This window comes from Miscanthus floridulus, chromosome 11 (genome assembly GCF_019320115.1).
Source record: "Miscanthus floridulus cultivar M001 chromosome 11, ASM1932011v1, whole genome shotgun sequence".
Classification (NCBI taxonomy): Eukaryota; Viridiplantae; Streptophyta; class Magnoliopsida; order Poales; family Poaceae; genus Miscanthus; species Miscanthus floridulus.
The window spans coordinates 50,172,664-50,190,902 of NC_089590.1; the positions used below are offsets into that span (position 1 = coordinate 50,172,664).

Sequence of the window (18,239 nt, forward strand, 5' to 3'; positions counted from 1 at the left end):
CGCAAAAAATGCATCCCACCTTTAGTCCCAGGTGGTAGACCTACCTGGGACTAAAGTTGGGTTATAGTTTCACTTCCCGCCCATTTCAAGCTCTATTTGTTTTTTTTATATATTTCTTTCTATAAAATGTTAAAGTCTTGTTAATTGCACAGTAAATTAAATACAAGGCATAAAATTGTTTTAAAAGAATATGAATTTACTTTTGCTTTATTGCACACAGAAAAATTATGTGACCTAAAGTTTTTTGTTTTTTCTTATAAATATTGAAACATAATGTCATTAATAATTACTATTTTATTAATGCAAAAATATAGTGTTTAATTTAAATCATTAAAATTTTTGTTTTCGATTGGAAATTTGTTTTCACATCATTTTAACATAAATCTTTTCATTTTTTTTCATCACTCATTGTCCAAAAGCGACATGGAAATCCCACCATCAAACACAAATTTAATCTGAACTGTGTAGTGTGCTTTATTAAAATAATTGTCCGGCGCACCAATATATGGTTTCTTCCCTAGTGTCCCCTTTCCACTTAGTCTCCCCTCGTATTGTGATTCAGGAACACCAATCGGGTCAAGGTCGGGAATAAAGTCAACACAAAACTTAATGACCTCCTCTGTTTCATAGCCCTTGGCGATGCTTCCTTCTGGCCGAGCATGGTTGTGAACATATTTCTTTAGGACTCCCATAAACCTCTCAAAGGGGAACATATTGTGTAGGAACACAGGACCAAGAATGCTAATCTCCTTGACCCGGTTAACTAGGAGGTGTGTCATGATATTAAAGAAGGAAAGAGGGAACACCAACTCAAAGCTGACAAGATATTGAAGCACATCATTCTATAGTTTAGCTAGATCCATTGGATTGATTGCCTTCTAAGAAATTGCATTAAGGAATGCACATAGCTTCACGGTGGCTAGACGTACATTTGAAGGTAGAATTCCTCTTAATGCAACTGAAAGCAATTGCGTCATGAGCACGTGGCAGTCATGGGACTTTAAGTTTAGGAATTTCTTCTCTGGCACATTAATTATACCCTTTATATTCGAGGAGAATCCAGATGGTACCTTGATGCTTGCTAGGCATTCAAACATGCTTCCCTTCTCTTCTTTACTAAGAGTGTAGCTAGCAGGACTTAAGTAATAACGTCCATCATCTATCTTCTCTGGATGCAGATTGTCTCGTTCTTTCAAACACCGTAGGTCCTGTCGTGCTTCAAGTATGTCCTTAGGCTTCCCATACACACCCATGAAGCCTAGCAGATCACACAAAGATTCTTCGTCAGGTGCATCACGTCGATAGCGCTACGGACCTCTAGGACTTGCCAATAGGGTAGCTCCCAAAATATGGACTTCTTCTTCCACATGGGTGCATGACCGTCGACGTCATTCGGAATAGGTTCGCTGCCATGTGCCTTTCCAAATACTACTTTCACATCCTTGACCATATTGAGTACATCCTCACCAGTTCGGTTGCCTGGCTTGGTCTGGTGGTCTGCCTTTCCTTTAAAATTCTTGCCTTTCTTTCTTAGGGGGGTGATTGAAATCGACGATGGCCAAGGTACATGACCTTTCGATATTTTTTCAAGAATATACCTTTAATGTCATCGAAACAGTGCGTGCATGCATTATATCCCTTGTTTGATTGTCCTGAAAGATTACTTAGAACAGGCCAATCATTGATTGTTACGAACAACAATGCTCGCAGGTCAAAGTGCTCCTATTTGTGCTCATCCCACACATGTACACCTGATCTGTTCCACAAAAGTAGAAGTTCTTCAACTAGTGGCCTTAGGTACACATCGATGTCGTTGCCAGGTTGCCTTGGGCCTTGGATGAGCACTGGCATCATAATAAACTTACGCTTCATGCATAACCAGGGAGAAAGGTTGTAGATACATAGAGTAACAGGCCAAGTGCTATGACTACTGCTTTGCTCCCCGAATGGATTCATACCATCCGTACTTAAAGCAAACCTTAAGTTTCTTGCGTCATTTGCAAACTCCAGGAATTCTCTATCGATTGCTCTCCACTAGGACCCATCAGCAGGGTGTCTCAACATATTGTCTACCTTACGGTCTTCTTTGTGCCATCGCAACAACTTTGCATGGTCTTTGTTTCTGAATAGGTGTTTCAAGCGTGGTATTATAGGAGCATACCACATAATCTTGATAGGGATTTTCTTCATGGGACGTTCGCCCTCAACATCACTAGGGTCATCTCGCCTGAGCTTATACCGCGATGCATGACATATCGGGCATGCATCTAACTTCTCGTACTCCTCGCCGCGGTAGAGGATGCGGTCATTAGGACATACATGTATCTTCTAGATTTCTAATCCCAAAGGGCAGACTACATGTTTTGCTTCGTACGTAGTGGCGAGCAATTCGTTATCCTTCGGAAGTATCTTTTTTAAAATTTTCAGTAACTCCCCAAATCCCTTGTCAGATACACCATTCTTTGCCTTCCATTGTAGGAATTCTAGTGTGGTACCCAACTTTTTCTGTCCCGCATCATAAGTTGGGTATAGCAATTTCTTATGATCCTCTAGCAAGCGCTTGAACTTGATCTTCTCCTTTTCACTTTTGCATTCTCTTTGTGCGTCACAAATGGCCTGACCAAGATCATTAGCGAGCTCATCTTCTGCCCCTACCTCTTCTTCAGTTTCCCCCATTGCAGTATCATTGAAGGCACCATATTCAGCAATAATGTCATCATCGTCCCATTGTTCTTCTTCACCTTCTTCCATTACAACCCCGGTTTCTCCGTGTTTCGTCCAACAAATATAGTTAGGCATGAAATCTGACTTCAACAAGTGTGAATGAATACTCTTTGAGCTAGCATATTCCTTCAAATTTTTACATATGGCACATGGGCAGCACATGAAACCATCGCGTTTGTTTGCCTCGGCCACACGTAAGAAAGAATGCACGCCCTCAATGAACTCTTGGGAGCGGCGATCAGCATTGTACGTCCAATGCCGGCTCATCTACATTACATGACATACATATCATATTAAAACCTAGAATATAATTAGTTAATTATATGACATGCATGCCACCACACAAGGTATTAATTTATGAAAGTCTCGCTACAATGTAGACAATCCCAACTACCACTAAAAAACCTAAAGCTAAAATGTACTTCAGTAGCATAAGGATTTCGCAACCAATCCCAACTAAAACAGACAGATCATGCGTTTATTCAACATCTATGGGTTTCTTTCGTAGGATCACTGCCTCATCAGCCGCCGTAGCCGCCTATGCAAGAGAGTTTTGCACGTGTTCAACATACTCTTCCTCTCAGTACTAGCCTGAACATCCAGTGACATCCCACTGAAATTAAAACAAAAAATTAGAACTTTAATCACACTCATCATGAAAATAAGTATAAATTAACCATAATCATCAAATACGATAAAATAACTCACATTACGATCCGGACACTTATAGAAGATACGGCCCTTGTTGGGACACTCCTTCCTCACCCGGTACTCCATCACAATCTTCTCCTCACACTTGCCGCATGCAATGAGAGGGAGGTCCGACCTCAGTCGCTTTGGAATCCGATGAGAGGCCGAGGACCTAGAAGCAATTGCCATCTACTCTCTATACTCATTTTTGATATAATATAAATTTCTCATTTTATAAACAAATAAAATTAAAAAAACTCTAAAATTCTCTATATTTCTAAACCATGAAGTGTGCTATGCATGCTAGAAATGAAAGCTGAATACTAGTTTTGAATAACTACTTTAACCTTCCTTCATCCAAATATGCAAACTTTAAAGTGATTTTGAGCTTAAATGACTTACAAATAAAAAAATCTACCATAAAAAAACCATATATATCTAGTCCACAAAATGAGATATGCTACAGATGAAACATGAGAGTATAAAGTTGGTAACCTTTAGAACCGAAGAATCGATGGAGGAATCGAAGAAATCTTGTGATTACCGGTGATGAGTAAGAAGAGAGGCCAGCGATGAAGCAAGAACACTGAGTTCGAAGTGGATCAGGCTCGGGGAGAAAGAAGGGGTATATAGGAGGAGATCTTTAGTCCCAGTTAGAGATAGCAACTGGGACTAAAGGTCCCTTTCTAGTCCCGAACGAAGCCTCCAGGCGGAAGTAGACTTTTACTCCCGGTTGGAGGGACCAACCGGGAGTAAAAGTTAACCTTTAGTCCCGGTTAGTAGCTCCAACCGGAACTAAAGGTCCCCTGCAGCAAAAGCCTACCACAGTAGCCGTTGGGCAGGGACCTTTAGTCCCGGTTAGAGCTACCAACCGGGACTAAAGGTTTCTCTAGTCCCGGGCGCAAAAAAATATCGGGACTAAAGCCAAATTTCAAAGTGGATCAAAAGTCGTTTCTCTACTAGTATTTCATTTAAAAGTCGGTTAGACTGCACCTCGATTTCATTTATTAGAATATAGAAATGCATATTTAGAAGTGGCTATTACAAAGACAGATTTAAGAACACGAGAGCTCGTAGTTTTTTTTATTGCGAGAGCTTTTATTCTAGGGTTATTTGAATTGATGCCATTGTAATTTTTGAAGTTTGAAAAAGTATCATTACTATTTACATATTATGAAGGGTGCCATTATAATTCTTCTCCTTTGACAAATGTCACGCTATACGTCTTTGGGACCCTTGGGCCCAGCTGTAGCATATGGGGAATTCAAGTATTTTCGTATGGACGATATTGCCCTCAACTACTTCCCTCATCCTCGTCACTGACGTGTAGGCCCCACTCATCATCCCCTTCCTCTGCCCGTATCAATGGTGGTTCTCCTTCCCGTCCGCGCCGCCCTACCTCCTCGGTCTCACCTTCGCACTTGCCGACGACCAGGAACAGCAGGCTCCCCAGCAGCTGAGGCACCTGCACGCCCGATTGTCGCGCGTGGCCATCGGCGCGCCGAACACCTAGCACGAGTTCTGCACGGACATGGACACGGATAGTGCCGCTGCGACGACGCCCGCCGCCAGGACTAGGAGTGTGGATGTGAGGTCAAGGCGGGGCGGAGCTCCCGCGCGACCATGGTGGAGTGGAGCTCCAAAGTGCACGCACGCCGACACCTAAGGGAGGTCGAGGTGGATCAAGGGGGCGAGCTTGGGCCAGGATTGTGGCGGCGCTCGCAGATCAGAATGGCAGCAGCTGGCCGGAGCTCTGCTGCTGCTCGGCGGTGCTTCGCGCGAGCTCGGAGCGAGAGAGAGATAGAGAGAGAGAGAGAGAGAGAGAGAGAGAGAGAGAGCAGAGAAGACCAAGAAGAAGCTGCTCGCCTGCGACGCCGCTGCCATCCTTCTCCCACTCTCAGGCTCGCGCCTGCGTGCTGCTGCGCCGCCACCAGACGAGAAGGCAGCCGCGTCACGGCCGGCGAGCGCGCACGAGCAGGCCGCCGCACTGCTGCTGAGCAGGCGAGCGAGCAAGCTGCCGAGCCGCCGCCGGTCTCGCGCAGGGGCCGGGGGGGCTGCTGTCGCGCAGATGGTGGTCGGCCTCGCCCCCGACTAGCCATGGCAACGACGAGCGCGTGCGTCTGGAGCTCCGCTCCGCCTTGGCCGCGCAAAGGTGAGCATAGCCTACATGAGCACGCCTCGGAGCGCGCCGACGCTGGCCCCAGCACGGGTATGGGCACGCTGCCGGTGCCGGTGAGGAGGCAGGCGAGCAGCTGGCCTGAATGTGCAGCCCCTTGCGACGGCCATTGGTAAGAGAAGGAGAGGAAGGGGATGACCAGTGGGGTCAAAGCGTCAGTGACTGCAAGGAGGGGAGTAGCTGAGTGCAATATAGTCTAGACGAAAATACCAGTATGTCCGGTACGTCTGCAGGTGGGGTCCAAGCCTTTCCCAAACGTACGCCGTGGCGTATTTGATTGAATTGAAAAATTATAATGACGTCCTTCAAAATAGGTGAATAGTAATGATATTTCTCTAAACTTTGAAAAATTACGATGGCACCAATAAAAAATACCATTCTATTCTACTACGTAATCCAGTTTCAGCGTGCCTATTTTTATTACTTTGTGGTCTTTTTCTGTACAAATGGCCACATCATAACCCTAGCTTGGGGAAAAAAATGGCCACGTTCTGACTGACCACGTTCTCCTTTTTAATATACTGCTAGTTTTTTTTTAGAAAAAGGGAAGTATATTTCATTAAGCGAATGAAAAAAGTCCCAGCCTCTAATATATAGTGCTAGATGGCTCACAGAGATAGATCTCACGGCAAGGACAACATCCACTACATAGAGCGAGATAAGCAAGAAGCAGCACAAGCTTATTGCTTCAAGCTTCAGCCCTTCAAATCCCATGGCTGCGCTCGGTTCTTCTGTTACCTCCACAGGCTTGGCACTTCACACCTCTGTGATTCTTCATCGTCGCCAAGGGAATCCAGTGGTCTCGGCATCCTCTCATCACCAACGAAGTCTTAATGGCTTAGCAACGAATTCTTCAGGCATGAACAATGCCTTACCTATCAGAGGAACTACTACACGGTAAACGCATATCTTGCCATCAGCTGCCGTAGTCTTACCTATCAGAGGAATAATGCCTCCTAGGATTCACCATGTAGCAGGTCTTCTCCAGACTTTACCTTTTAGTAGTAGCTTGTATCTTGGCAAGATATACGGTAAGTTTCATGCAGCTACTTCGTCACCTGTTTTGGTTCAGAATTCCTGCAGTTGGTCCGAGCCCTGCAAATCCGTCACCGTCTAGAGGAAACCTCCCAATACCCAAGATTCTTCCATTGTGAGTGAAGAACAGATACGCGCGTTGCTTGTTAATTGCTTGTTTCTGAATGTGTCTGATCGATTTTCTTCTCGCGCGCCAAACCCATCCGCTTCTCAGGGCCAAGTGGGTTTTTAGTGCCGCCATATTTGCAGTGCCTATGTACAGAAGGTTCAGAACATTAGAAGGTAAACAGAGATCGTATGTTCATCGATTTGTGAAATCATTTCCTACAATTTCTAGCATGCATATACATTTTTTTATTGTGAATCTCGCGGTAGCAGATAAGATAGAGAAGACGGCAGAGGTGGCAATCGAGGTGATCGACAAGGTGGCAGAGGCGACGGAGAAGGTCGCCGATGAGGTTGCGGAAGAGTTCCCCGGCAATGAGAGTATCAAGAAAGCAGCCTCCAAGATTAAGAAGGTCATGGACGTGATCGAGGAAGATGCCGACAAAGCTGAGGCCCTGATCGAGAAGGTTAGTTTGATTACGCAATCTATTGCTAGCTAGTTGCTACTACATCAGATTCAGAGCACGTTAGGCGTTTGACTACGGCAGCTGCTAATAAGACTATGAGCAACTTCATGAGATTGACCAATTGCAATTCTGTTTCACTATAACGTGAAAAACGAGCTTCAGCTGATCCTTTTTTTCTTAAAAAAAATCTCAATCCTCTAAAATCTCCCCTCTCATTCTCACAGAAAAAAAAACCCAGCAATTTTCTCACTTCTCAGTCCCTTTTCTTACCTTCCTGTTCGTTGACATCTCGGGCCACCGCAGCACCGTACCACGTGAGCGAATAGTCCGTCAAGCTGAGCCGGGCCGCCACCAACCCTCAAGAGTATACAAATAATCCTTAACTATTTACTAATGACAAAAATTAGAAAACATGAATGAGATATCCAGCATGTAGGAGAATATTCCCCTACGAGGGATATCCATATCTAACTCGTTGGCGAACTAAACATGGCTCGTTCATTGACTGCCATCTCCCATCCAGAGATATCCATCAAACCAAACATATCCTTTTTTTCTAAGTTAAATTTCTCTAAGTTGATCAAAATTTAAGAAAATATAATAGCGTCTAAAGATTCACGTAAATGAACTATCAAAACCTATTAAATGGATAGTTTAATGTTGTAGATGTTGGTACATTTTTCAAAAAAACTTTTTCAAAATTGGGAAAAAAACATGTTAAAACTAAGGTGGCACTCGAAACACTTGGCTAATATATAAGGCGGAGAGGTGTAGTCAACTAAACAAGTCCTTGGCAAATGAGTCTCACGTTTAAACAATCAAATAATCTATCTTCTTATCCTGGCTCGAGGTAGGAGCCAATGGAGTTCGAGGTCAGGTGTTACAGACTTCTAGAACAGAGCACTGAATACCAAGTAAAGGTGGATATAGCAGAGAATGCAGATATATAAAGGTGGAAGCAAGTAGATATAGGTTAGTTGTTAGGGTGACTATGTCCACTTGAGATATAGCACAAGGTGAGGCATTCTCTTAATGGTTTCTGTGCCAACGGGTGCAGTATCCTTTCTAGAGAATGTCAATAAATTCCAAAATACATTTCGTCACCCAGTAGCTACGACCGTTTTTTTAACCGGTACTGCAGTAGCTCTTTGGTTAGGTATTGGAGCAACATTACTCATTGATAAATCCTTAACTTTAGGTCTTTTTTAGTTTAGGGATTTTTCGAGTTGATTCATTCCACCGCGAAGTCCCCTGCATGGGTATCTAGGAAATAGTTACTTCCAAGTAAATCTTCTCTAGATACCTAAAATCTATTTTATTATGATCCATTTCGTGAAAATATAGATTGTGCCAAAGATGCAAAATTGCTTTCTTTTTTCTTTTTATTCTAACTCAAAAAAGAAGAAGAGGAAAAAATTGTAATGATTTAAAGTGAGAACTTGTTCTTAGGTAAATTAATTGGGAGATGCTTTACATGCGTTTTTTTCTGGTTACACGTCAGCTGCTGCTATTGCTTGAAGTTCATTGTACTACCACAGTACCACTTCTCATAATGTTCTTTGTGTTTATTCGTTTGTTGGAGGTACGTGCTAATCTGGTAGTCTAGTGCCTAGCATCGTCGTGAATCACGACTCGTGATCGTGATAGTGACTTCTTGCATGCATGTGAAGCACCGGGGTCCGGGTGTCTAGGTTGCATGCAACACTATTCCAAGTTTGGCGGTTTCGAACTGAGCGAACGCTCTGCGCCGCGCGATTCCTGGCGTGGAAAGCGTGCGCTACTTTGTTTTCCCGTTATTTTTCCTTTTTTCTACATTTTTTCTCTATTTTCGTTTCTTTCTCTTCTTTCTCATCTAGTTGAAATCTCGTGATCACAAATCTACAAAAGTTATGATGAAAAGTTATTGTGATACATTGTCACTAAATATGTTTCTGAAAAAAAAAATCCTGCATCTTTTCTTTTTGGGAAAGTTACAAAGTTATGTATATAACTGATTGTACTATCTCTGTCAAAAATTATGCAACTACGTGTTGCGTGCTAGTTAAAGTGGTTCACGTTTGACTAAGTTTTCAGCCAATGTTATTCACATTTATCACTGCAAATCAATTTACTAGTAAAATATATTTATAACTAATTTAATGATATTTATTTGATGTCATAAATATTGATAGTTTTTAACCTATAATCGGTCAAATTTAAGATACTAAAACATGACACTGTGCTAGAATTGCATCTTTCTAAGACGGAGGGAGTACCACTTTTTTGTGATAACTTATTATCACAGTGAGATTCTTCGTACTTGCGACTCTAGGAGTAACATCCATCTCTTGAGCACTTGTGACACTCGCCGGTGATTTGGTTTTGGATTTGTTAGTCTTGGGTTCTTGGAACCCTAGGCGGCTAGGTGTTGCCCGTTGAAGCACTCATCTCTTACTTGTGAGGTGCTCCCGGAAGTTTGTATAACCCTCTTTGTTCGAGTGATATTTCCTGGATTGATCTTTGTGGTCGCTAGGGAAAGAGGAGAATTGAAAGAGACTCTAAAGACCTTTGTGGTCGCCTCAACAACGGGGATGTAGGCACAACTTTGTGGTTTGGCCGAAGTGCCGAATCTCAGATAAATCTTGTGTCCCCATGTGCTTGTGATCTTGTGATTGCAAATCTTGTATTATTTGTTGTGGTGGCCCGATCTATATTGCGTATAGGTATTGGAGCAAGCTATAGCGTGGAATCACTTCATATTATATCCCTATACGGTGGTAAAAACATATTTGTATTTTTGTATAAACTGAATTTTGTAACCCTAGTTCGTTCACCTTTCACCTGGGCCATGTTTTGCCTATTCACCGCCCCCTCTAGGCATTGTGATCCTTTTAGTGACACCATCATCGTTGGAGTGGTCAGGAACGTCTTTAGCTGATCGTGGGCCTGCTCCAACTTCTTGGGCAACTGGTATGTGGGCATCCCCCACTCTCCTAGTCGGGAGATGAAATGGCTGAGCACCGCCATGCATCCCGTGTGTTTTTGGGCTTCCTTCAGGTTGTTTATCAACCCCATCTTCATGGCTACTGAAATTTTCTCTGGGTTGGCCTCGATGCCATGCTCATAGACGATGGATTTGAGTTGCTTTCCCGATGGGACCCAACAACATATTTTCTAGGGTTGACTTTGATGTTGAACCATCGTAGGTCCGTGAAGGTCTCCTCCAAGTTAGAGATGGAGGCAGCGACGGTGAGGGTTTAGGAGAGGAGGAGGCACCGATGAGGTTTGAGAGAGGAGTTGCGAGGTGTGGGGGGTACGACCCTAGATACCCATGGCAGACCACATGGGCTGCGCCCCTAGGGGTGGCCCAGCCCACAAGATGAAGCCTTGCGGGGCACGACGCTGCTCGGCGTCTCCCGCAAGACACCGGAAAGATATCCTGAAGATAAGTACGAGATCTATTAGGATACGTATAATCCCATGATTCCTGTAATCTGTTATTACTTTTCCGTTATCTCCCAGATCTAACCAACTTTTAACCCTGCCCCCGGACTATATAAGGTGGGCAGGGACCCCCTCCAAACTCACGCAATATCATACGATAGCCAATACAATCCACCAGACCACAAGAGTAGGGTATTATGCCATACGGATGGCCTAAACCTATCTAACTCGTGTGTCTCTGTTGCCTTTTTATTCTCGATTACACGCATCTCTACCGATCAATCTACCTTCGTGGGATACCCCTCGGAGGACTGTCGATGATATTCTATCGACAGTTGGTGTGCCAGGTAGGGGTGTGCGTGCTGTTTCCACATCGAACAAGATGCTATGTTTTGCAGGCTCTTAGTCCCTCCCATAGGCCAACCAAATCTTCACGGTCGGATCGATCTCATAGATCATCAACGCTGACGGAGTCGGAGAGCTCATCGAGCTGGTGTAGATTGATTCTGCGCTGATCACCCCAACACATGCGACTGCAGATCCGATCTTAGAACCGCTTCTGAGGTCATCTTCGCCGACAACTCGCTGCCTGCTCCCCTGCTACCAGAGGAGGTGAATTAACAACGATGATTTGATCGCATCCATCGATAAGGTCGGCCAGAAGCTCGCCAATTGCCTCTCCATCACAGAATCAGCTCTGACCACTCTGGTTCAGCACCGACCACCCTCCAATCTAGATCTAACAGTGGCTGCTCAGGAAATTCCAGGGGTTATGGCCCTACCCTTTGGGCTCACCAACGTCGCCGTCGCCTATCAAGATGCCCTAGGGGCAAATTCGCCGACCAGGTTGGAGATGTACATCCTCTCGCCGACCAGATCACCGACCAGCTCCCGTCGGCTATCAACATGCTACACGTCGGTCGACACCCTGCAACATCCCTCCAAACTATCCTGGAGGAGAATCCAGACTCTGAGTCCTAGGGCTCTACGGAGACTGTCGTCGAAACCACCGCTGAACAACTTCCTTTCCCTCCCTTTCGTGGAGGCGTAATCTTCAATGTCAGCATCGATGGCCCCCTGCGGGAAGGGGAAACCAAGGAGGACCGCGCCGCCCGCATCAATAGGAACATCAACCGTGCGCAGCGTCGAGCAAACGAGGCTACCCTTGCCATGGCTGAGGCTCAACTCGACTCACAAGGAAGGCCACGCCAACTCCAACACAACCTCAACAATGAGTTTGTCCATGTTGACGGCCACGATGTCTACAAAACCCCAAGCGCCAACTTGGCTGTGGCCGCCAATGAGCTCGCCCAGCTCCCGTAGACACAGGAGGTCACCAAGGTCACTGCCATGCTTAAAGCGGAGCACTGTCAGGTCAATGAGATCCGCCAGGATCAGAGACCTTCATACTCCACAAGCTCGATTCGTCGAGATCTGATCGCCGCCCAAGTTGTTTCACCGACCAGCACCATGACGACAGGCAACCCCTCTAGGGGGAGCTAGGGGCAACCGCATTGAACACCCTCACCAACATGACCAGGAGGTCGACTAGGACGTCCGAGTCCACCTCAACAATCTCTGAGACACGCGATGACGTATCAACGAGCACTGCTTCGATCGCCATGAAGAAGAAGTATGCTGCCATCAAGAGTACGAGCAAGAGTTCGATAACCCAGACTTAGCTCTCGAGCCGCTCAACACCGGCAACATTGCAGACCATGGCGCCGACAATCCCGAAGGGCCCCTCAGCATTTACGAAGGCACTTCGAACACTCCAGTGGCCCCGTGGTTTCAAAATCACTGGGGTTGAGCCCTATGAGGGAAGGATGAACCCCACACAGTGGCTATAGGCTTACGCCACCGCTGTGTGCGTCGCCGGAGGAGATACCAGCGTCATAGCAAACTATCTTCCCATCATGCTCATGCCAACTGCGATGAACTAGTTCACAAGACTTGCCCCGGACTCCATCGGATCCTGGGAAGAGCTAAAGAATGTCTTCACCGACAACTACATGGCTACGTGTACTTGGTCGGGCACCAAGCATGATCTAAACTGCATCTATTAGAAGCCGTCCGAGCTCCTCTATAGATACATCCGATGCTTTTTCGAGATGAGGAATTCTATTCCTAACATCACGGAAACTGAGGTCATCGCCGCCTTCGTCCGAGGACTCCATCACCATGATCTCTGCTCCAAGTTCAACCGCAAGCCACACATGAGGATTGGCGGATTGGCGAGATGATTACGACCACCAACCAGTACATCGACGCTGAAGAAGCCAAAGTGCATTTCAATGAGGATATGGGCCCTCATCGCCCAACTCGCCACAGCGATGATCGCCCCAACAACCGACGCCACAGTGACCGCCGCTACGACAACTGCAGTCACCATCGGGATAGTGGCCATGATCGGCCAGAAGGATCCAAGTCTGATCAATATCGCCGCCGCCCACCAGACCACATCGTCGCCGCCGTTGATGAACCTCGCGCCAAGCGCAACTATGACGAGTAGTACAACAAGATCCTCGATAGCCCATGCCCTTTCCACAATAACACCAAGCATAAGATGAAGGACTGTCTCGGCTTGGCTAAGGAGTTCTAGGCTAAAAAGCCAGACGACGACAACAATCACGGAGCTGGAGGCCACTGACCACCTAGGGGCAACAACAATGCCTTCTAGGATCATGACAAGGTGGTCGCCACCATCTTCGGGGGCCTCGCCTCCGCCAAGAGGAGAAGAGAGCGGAAGCTCACCGCCCACCGGGTGCTCTCCATCAATACGGAAGACATCGTCGCCAACCCCAGCTATCGCCCCTGGTCTGAGGTCCCCATCACCTTCAGTAGGGCCGATCAGTGGATGGATATTCCTGACATAGGATGTTTCCCCCTCGTCCATGATGTAACCGTCTAGAAAGTGCTCATCGATGGCCGGAGCGCTCTGAACCTCCTCTTCACCAGAGCCCTAAAGGAGCTGGGGCTCAAGATAGAAGATCTCACACCCTCCAACTCCTTCTTCTGGGGTGTGGTACCTGGTAGGGCATCCAAACCACTTGGAGAGATCACCCTACCAGTACAGTTCGACATGGCAAGCAACTACCGCGTCGAGCACATCAACTTCTACGTCACCAACTTCAACACCACCTATCACGCCATCCTTGGTCCTTTAGCTCTGGCCAAGTTCATGGCCGTACCACACTATGCATATTTGGTGTTGAAGATGCCTTCGCCTGCAGGAGTCCTGGCCCTACAGGCCAACCTCTCCATCGCCTACGCCTATGATATGAGACAGAGAGTCTCGCCCTCGCCAAAGCCACCGACCTCTCCATTCAGATGGCCAGTGTGGTCATCAACGCCAAGACGGTGTCTGCCGATGACCTGGAGATCCCATCGCTGGAGCCTCCTCACTCCTCCACCAAGTCTAAGGAAACCAAGGAGGTCGGCCTTGGCCTCAATGACCCCTCCAAGACCATGAAGATTGGGGCTCACCTTGATCCCAAATAGGAAAGCGCGCTCGTCTCCTTCCTACGTGCCAACGCCGACGTGTTTGCTTGGAAACCTCCAGACATGCTAGAGGTACCATGGAAGAAGATCGAGCACTCCTTGAATGTCTCACCGACCACCAAATCGATCAAGCAAAAACTCTGATGATTCACACCAGACAAGAAGGAGGCTATTAGGGTAGAAATAAAACGGCTCCTAGCTGCTGGATTCATAAAAGAAGTGTATCATCCTGAGTGGTTAGCAAACACTGTTCTAGTTCAAAAAAAGAATAAAGAATAGAAAATGTGTGTTGATTACACTGATCTTAACAAACACTATCCTAAAGACCCATTCGGTCTGCCTCGAATAGATGAGGTTGTAGACTCCACCATCGGCTACGAACTACTCTCCTTCCTTGACTATTACTCCGGCTATCATTAGATATCCCTGAAGGAAGATGACCAGATCAAGATGTCGTTCATCATGCCTTTCGGTGCGTACTGCTATACCACCATGTCCTTTGGACTCAAGAACACCAGGGCGACCTATCAAAGAGCCATCCAAATGTGCATTGATCAACAGATCGGCCGCAACATCGAAGGTTACATGATGAGGACATCACTACTTCATTGCATACAAGCCAAGGAGAGGAGGAGGTCTAGCATGGGCATCCAATTCATCTTTTTCATGGTGGAAGCCCAGTCCAACTCAAATTCGAGTCCAGCTCGGGCTCTAGGACCAGTCTACCTTAAACTGGTCACCCAGGACGCATCCGGACTCCATTTTCGATGATCCACATATGGATGGAAAGCTAATTGGATAAGGAAGCCAACCCAATTGGTTTCATATCGAAAGCCCTTCGAAATCAACAGGAATCGTCGAAACAAGTCAGCATCCAGAATCTGTCAGGGTGCTGCGACACTGTCTTTTGGTCCGTTGGACCGTGTATCGTGTTTGGGCCCATTAGGGGCCATGTCTAGGGGGTGATGTGACAGAACCGCCCAATTTATACAAGATCAAGTATGGTTGTCCCCGCTAATACATTGACACTCTGATACTTTCACTCATATAAACCCGGTAGTCCGCCAAGTGTCCCGAAAGACCTCGGTAAATCAACATCACAACCAAGATCGCGTGATTAAGCAAATACACATCACATACATTGGGTTGCAGCAGAAATAATATTACAAATGGGTTAGCAAATAATAGTACAAGTTTGGGTTTCAAAACCACTTAGTGAAAACAACATAGCTTTCAAATGATTACATTAATATAAGTTCCAAATATATTGCTAGCATAGTGACATCATCCGACAAAAGCATATAGATGAGAAGTAAGTATAGAATCACCGAGCCCATCGGTGGTTTGCCACCATCATCAATAGGTCGAGAACATCACCTACAATAAGGTGGGATAAACCCTAAGTACTCGAATGTACTCAGCCAGACTTACCCGTCTTAAACCAAAATAAAGCGACACCAAGGATTATGCATGGCTTTCTTTAGTGGGCTAGCTGACTTGTTTGCGAAAAGCATAAGCTATCATGAGGAAACCATTTTAAGTACTTTGCATCATCTTTATTATGACCTATCCATCTAGGTAAGCACCTGTACTATAGCAATCACTTGATTAACCAATAACATCCAGTTACCAATTTAGATTTAGCATATCCCATACCATCTAGATAACCGTCATTGTTCCATAATAATTACTACGATGCAGTAACTCGAGTCAAGTGCTCACTATCCAGGAGCGATGGCGATTCGAATCGATTCCTAACCAGCTGGTGATTTATTCCTTACACAAACCTCACTCACCTGCTAAAGTGAGATATTGATCACTGAGTCAACTTTCCAGGAATCTCGAGTTTGCTAGGAACCACATGTACCCGGGGGCCGACCGACTGCACTTTGGTCTTATCATCTCGCCCCCGTGTCCTACCATACCTGCTCTGGCATAGTGCGCTGCGGCCAATCTACTCGGCCCGAAAAATCTCCCAGCTTCGCGGTCGGAAGGTACTTTATCCGACCAGCTAAATGTAAGGCATGCGTTCAACATGACTCGAGGGCCAACAACGGTCGGTCCTTAATCGACACAGACGGAAACTAACAGCACCCCAGAACCCTGTCTGGTTGCCTCCAACTTTTTCTGTCCGGTCTCCAATTATCCATCACAAATGATTAATTCCAGGATATCATTCTTTCCATAGCTAAATTCTTCCAGTAACCACCTATAATGTAGGTGACCGGATATCACCGATCGCTACCGGTCTAAGCAAGGCTAAGCAGTTATTCGATCCTGACCTAACAGGGTAACAAGGTAGTAAGGTAGTCAAGGATAGTAATAAATGCATCAACGGTTTCAATCAACTCCTACAACTTAATGCAACAATATAGATAAACACATATATATAGAAAGAATTGCTTTTATAAAGTAGGAGACTTAGAATGCTCCGGGGTTTGCCTGGGATCCGACACAAGTCAGTTCAGTTAGCTTGCACCATCCTGGTGACATCTCAGGTCCGAGCACTGGCTTAGTCCTTCCATCTTCAGGATAGATCCATCAAACACTGTCTTCGGGTTCGGCTCCAACATCATGTTCTTCACGTGGTTCATCTAGCGCACCTAGATGAGATGCAAGATGCGTGTGTATGAATGTGATGAATTGTAACACAAGATGCATCACATAAACATTCAAGACAAACACAAGATTATGCAAGACATAGACACCAATAGCTATTTAACTAACCTCACACCACTAACTATAGAGAGCAAGCCACTCACATAAACTCATATCAAGCAAACAAGTTATTCACAGAAATCACAGAGTCAAGGCTGCAACAGCAGCAGCTAATTTTACTCATAACAAGAGTTGTACTAATCCAAAAGACATGCAACAAGACAATCTGGAAAGCTTATGGAATTTTCTACAATTCATCTTTAATCATCTTATCATGATTCTCAAGTTAACTAAGTCAATTATATCCATTTACAGAATCTGGACCACAATTGACAGAAAGCAGCCATTTCTGAAACCCAACTTTAAACAGGCATAACTCACAAACCACAAGGCCAAATACCACCAAATTTTAACAGCAGCTAGATACATGAATTATCTACAACTTTTGTATAAACAAGTTTCACAACAAAGCACATTATCATAAAGAACTTTGCTAGGTTCCCAGATCTGTCCAAAACCACATTTGCAAGAAAATAAATATTAACTTATGTTGCAAACACATAATTAGGCAAAACCAACTTTACCAACATGTCACACATGACTAAAGAACACCAGAAAACCTAGTGTCCATGACCAAATAAATTCTTTTAATGCATTTCTTAATTTATTTTAGATAACAAGGTGACTTAATGAACATATACCAAAAGTATACAATAAATTCTACAAAACTTACAGTGGCTCACATATCCTCTCAATAGTATACTGTACAAATTTCACTCCATTTGAATATGTATAGCAACCTCTATGAAAAAGACAAGTTGCTAAAGCAAGAAATCATGTGAGAGCAAGATAAACCAATAACTCACTCATACTTCATCCAATACTCATGAAATTTTTACCACACATCAACTATCACATTAGTAGCATGCCACAAAAATTTCACTTCATTTGGAGCCCTAGATCTTTAGTTATGAAAAAGACAAATACAACTAGAATTAAAAACCTAGACGCATAAATCTATTTTTACAGCTAAAACTTTAACTAAAACATGACATCTTATAGGGCTGCGCCCCTAGGGGTGGCCTAGCCCACAAGATGAAGCCTTGCGGGGCACGACGCTACTCGGCGTCTCCCGTAAGACACTGGAAAGATATCCTGAAGATAGCACGAGATCTATTAGGATACGTATAATCCCATGATTCCTGTAATCTGTTATTACTTTTCCGTTATCTCCCAGATCTAACCAACTTTTAACCCTGCCCCCGGACTATATAAGGTGGGCAGGGACCCCCTCCAAACTCACGCAATATCATACGATAGCCAATACAATCCACCAGACCACAAGAGTAGGGTATTATGCCATACGGATGGCCTAAACCTATCTAACTCGTGTGTCTCTGTTGCCTTTTTATTCTCGATTACACGCATCTCTACCGATCAATCTACCTTCGTGGGATACC

General features: G+C 45.1%; 1 protein-coding gene across 2 annotated transcripts in view; it reads left to right on the forward strand.

Annotated features, from left to right (window-relative positions):
* Positions 1-6,198: 6,198 nt before the first annotated feature.
* Positions 6,199-18,239, forward strand: part of LOC136490679 (uncharacterized) — a 29,911-nt gene continuing 17,870 nt past the window's right edge. For both annotated transcript variants that reach the window (XR_010767838.1, XM_066486879.1), the window contains exons 1-4: positions 6,199-6,487; positions 6,663-6,740; positions 6,840-6,907; positions 7,004-7,197. Coding sequence is in view for 1 of the 2 variants with exons in the window: in XM_066486879.1 (XP_066342976.1) it covers positions 6,303-6,487; positions 6,663-6,740; positions 6,840-6,907; positions 7,004-7,197 (525 nt within the window). In the remaining variant the exon portion in view is untranslated. The remainder of the gene's footprint in view (positions 6,488-6,662; positions 6,741-6,839; positions 6,908-7,003; positions 7,198-18,239) is intronic.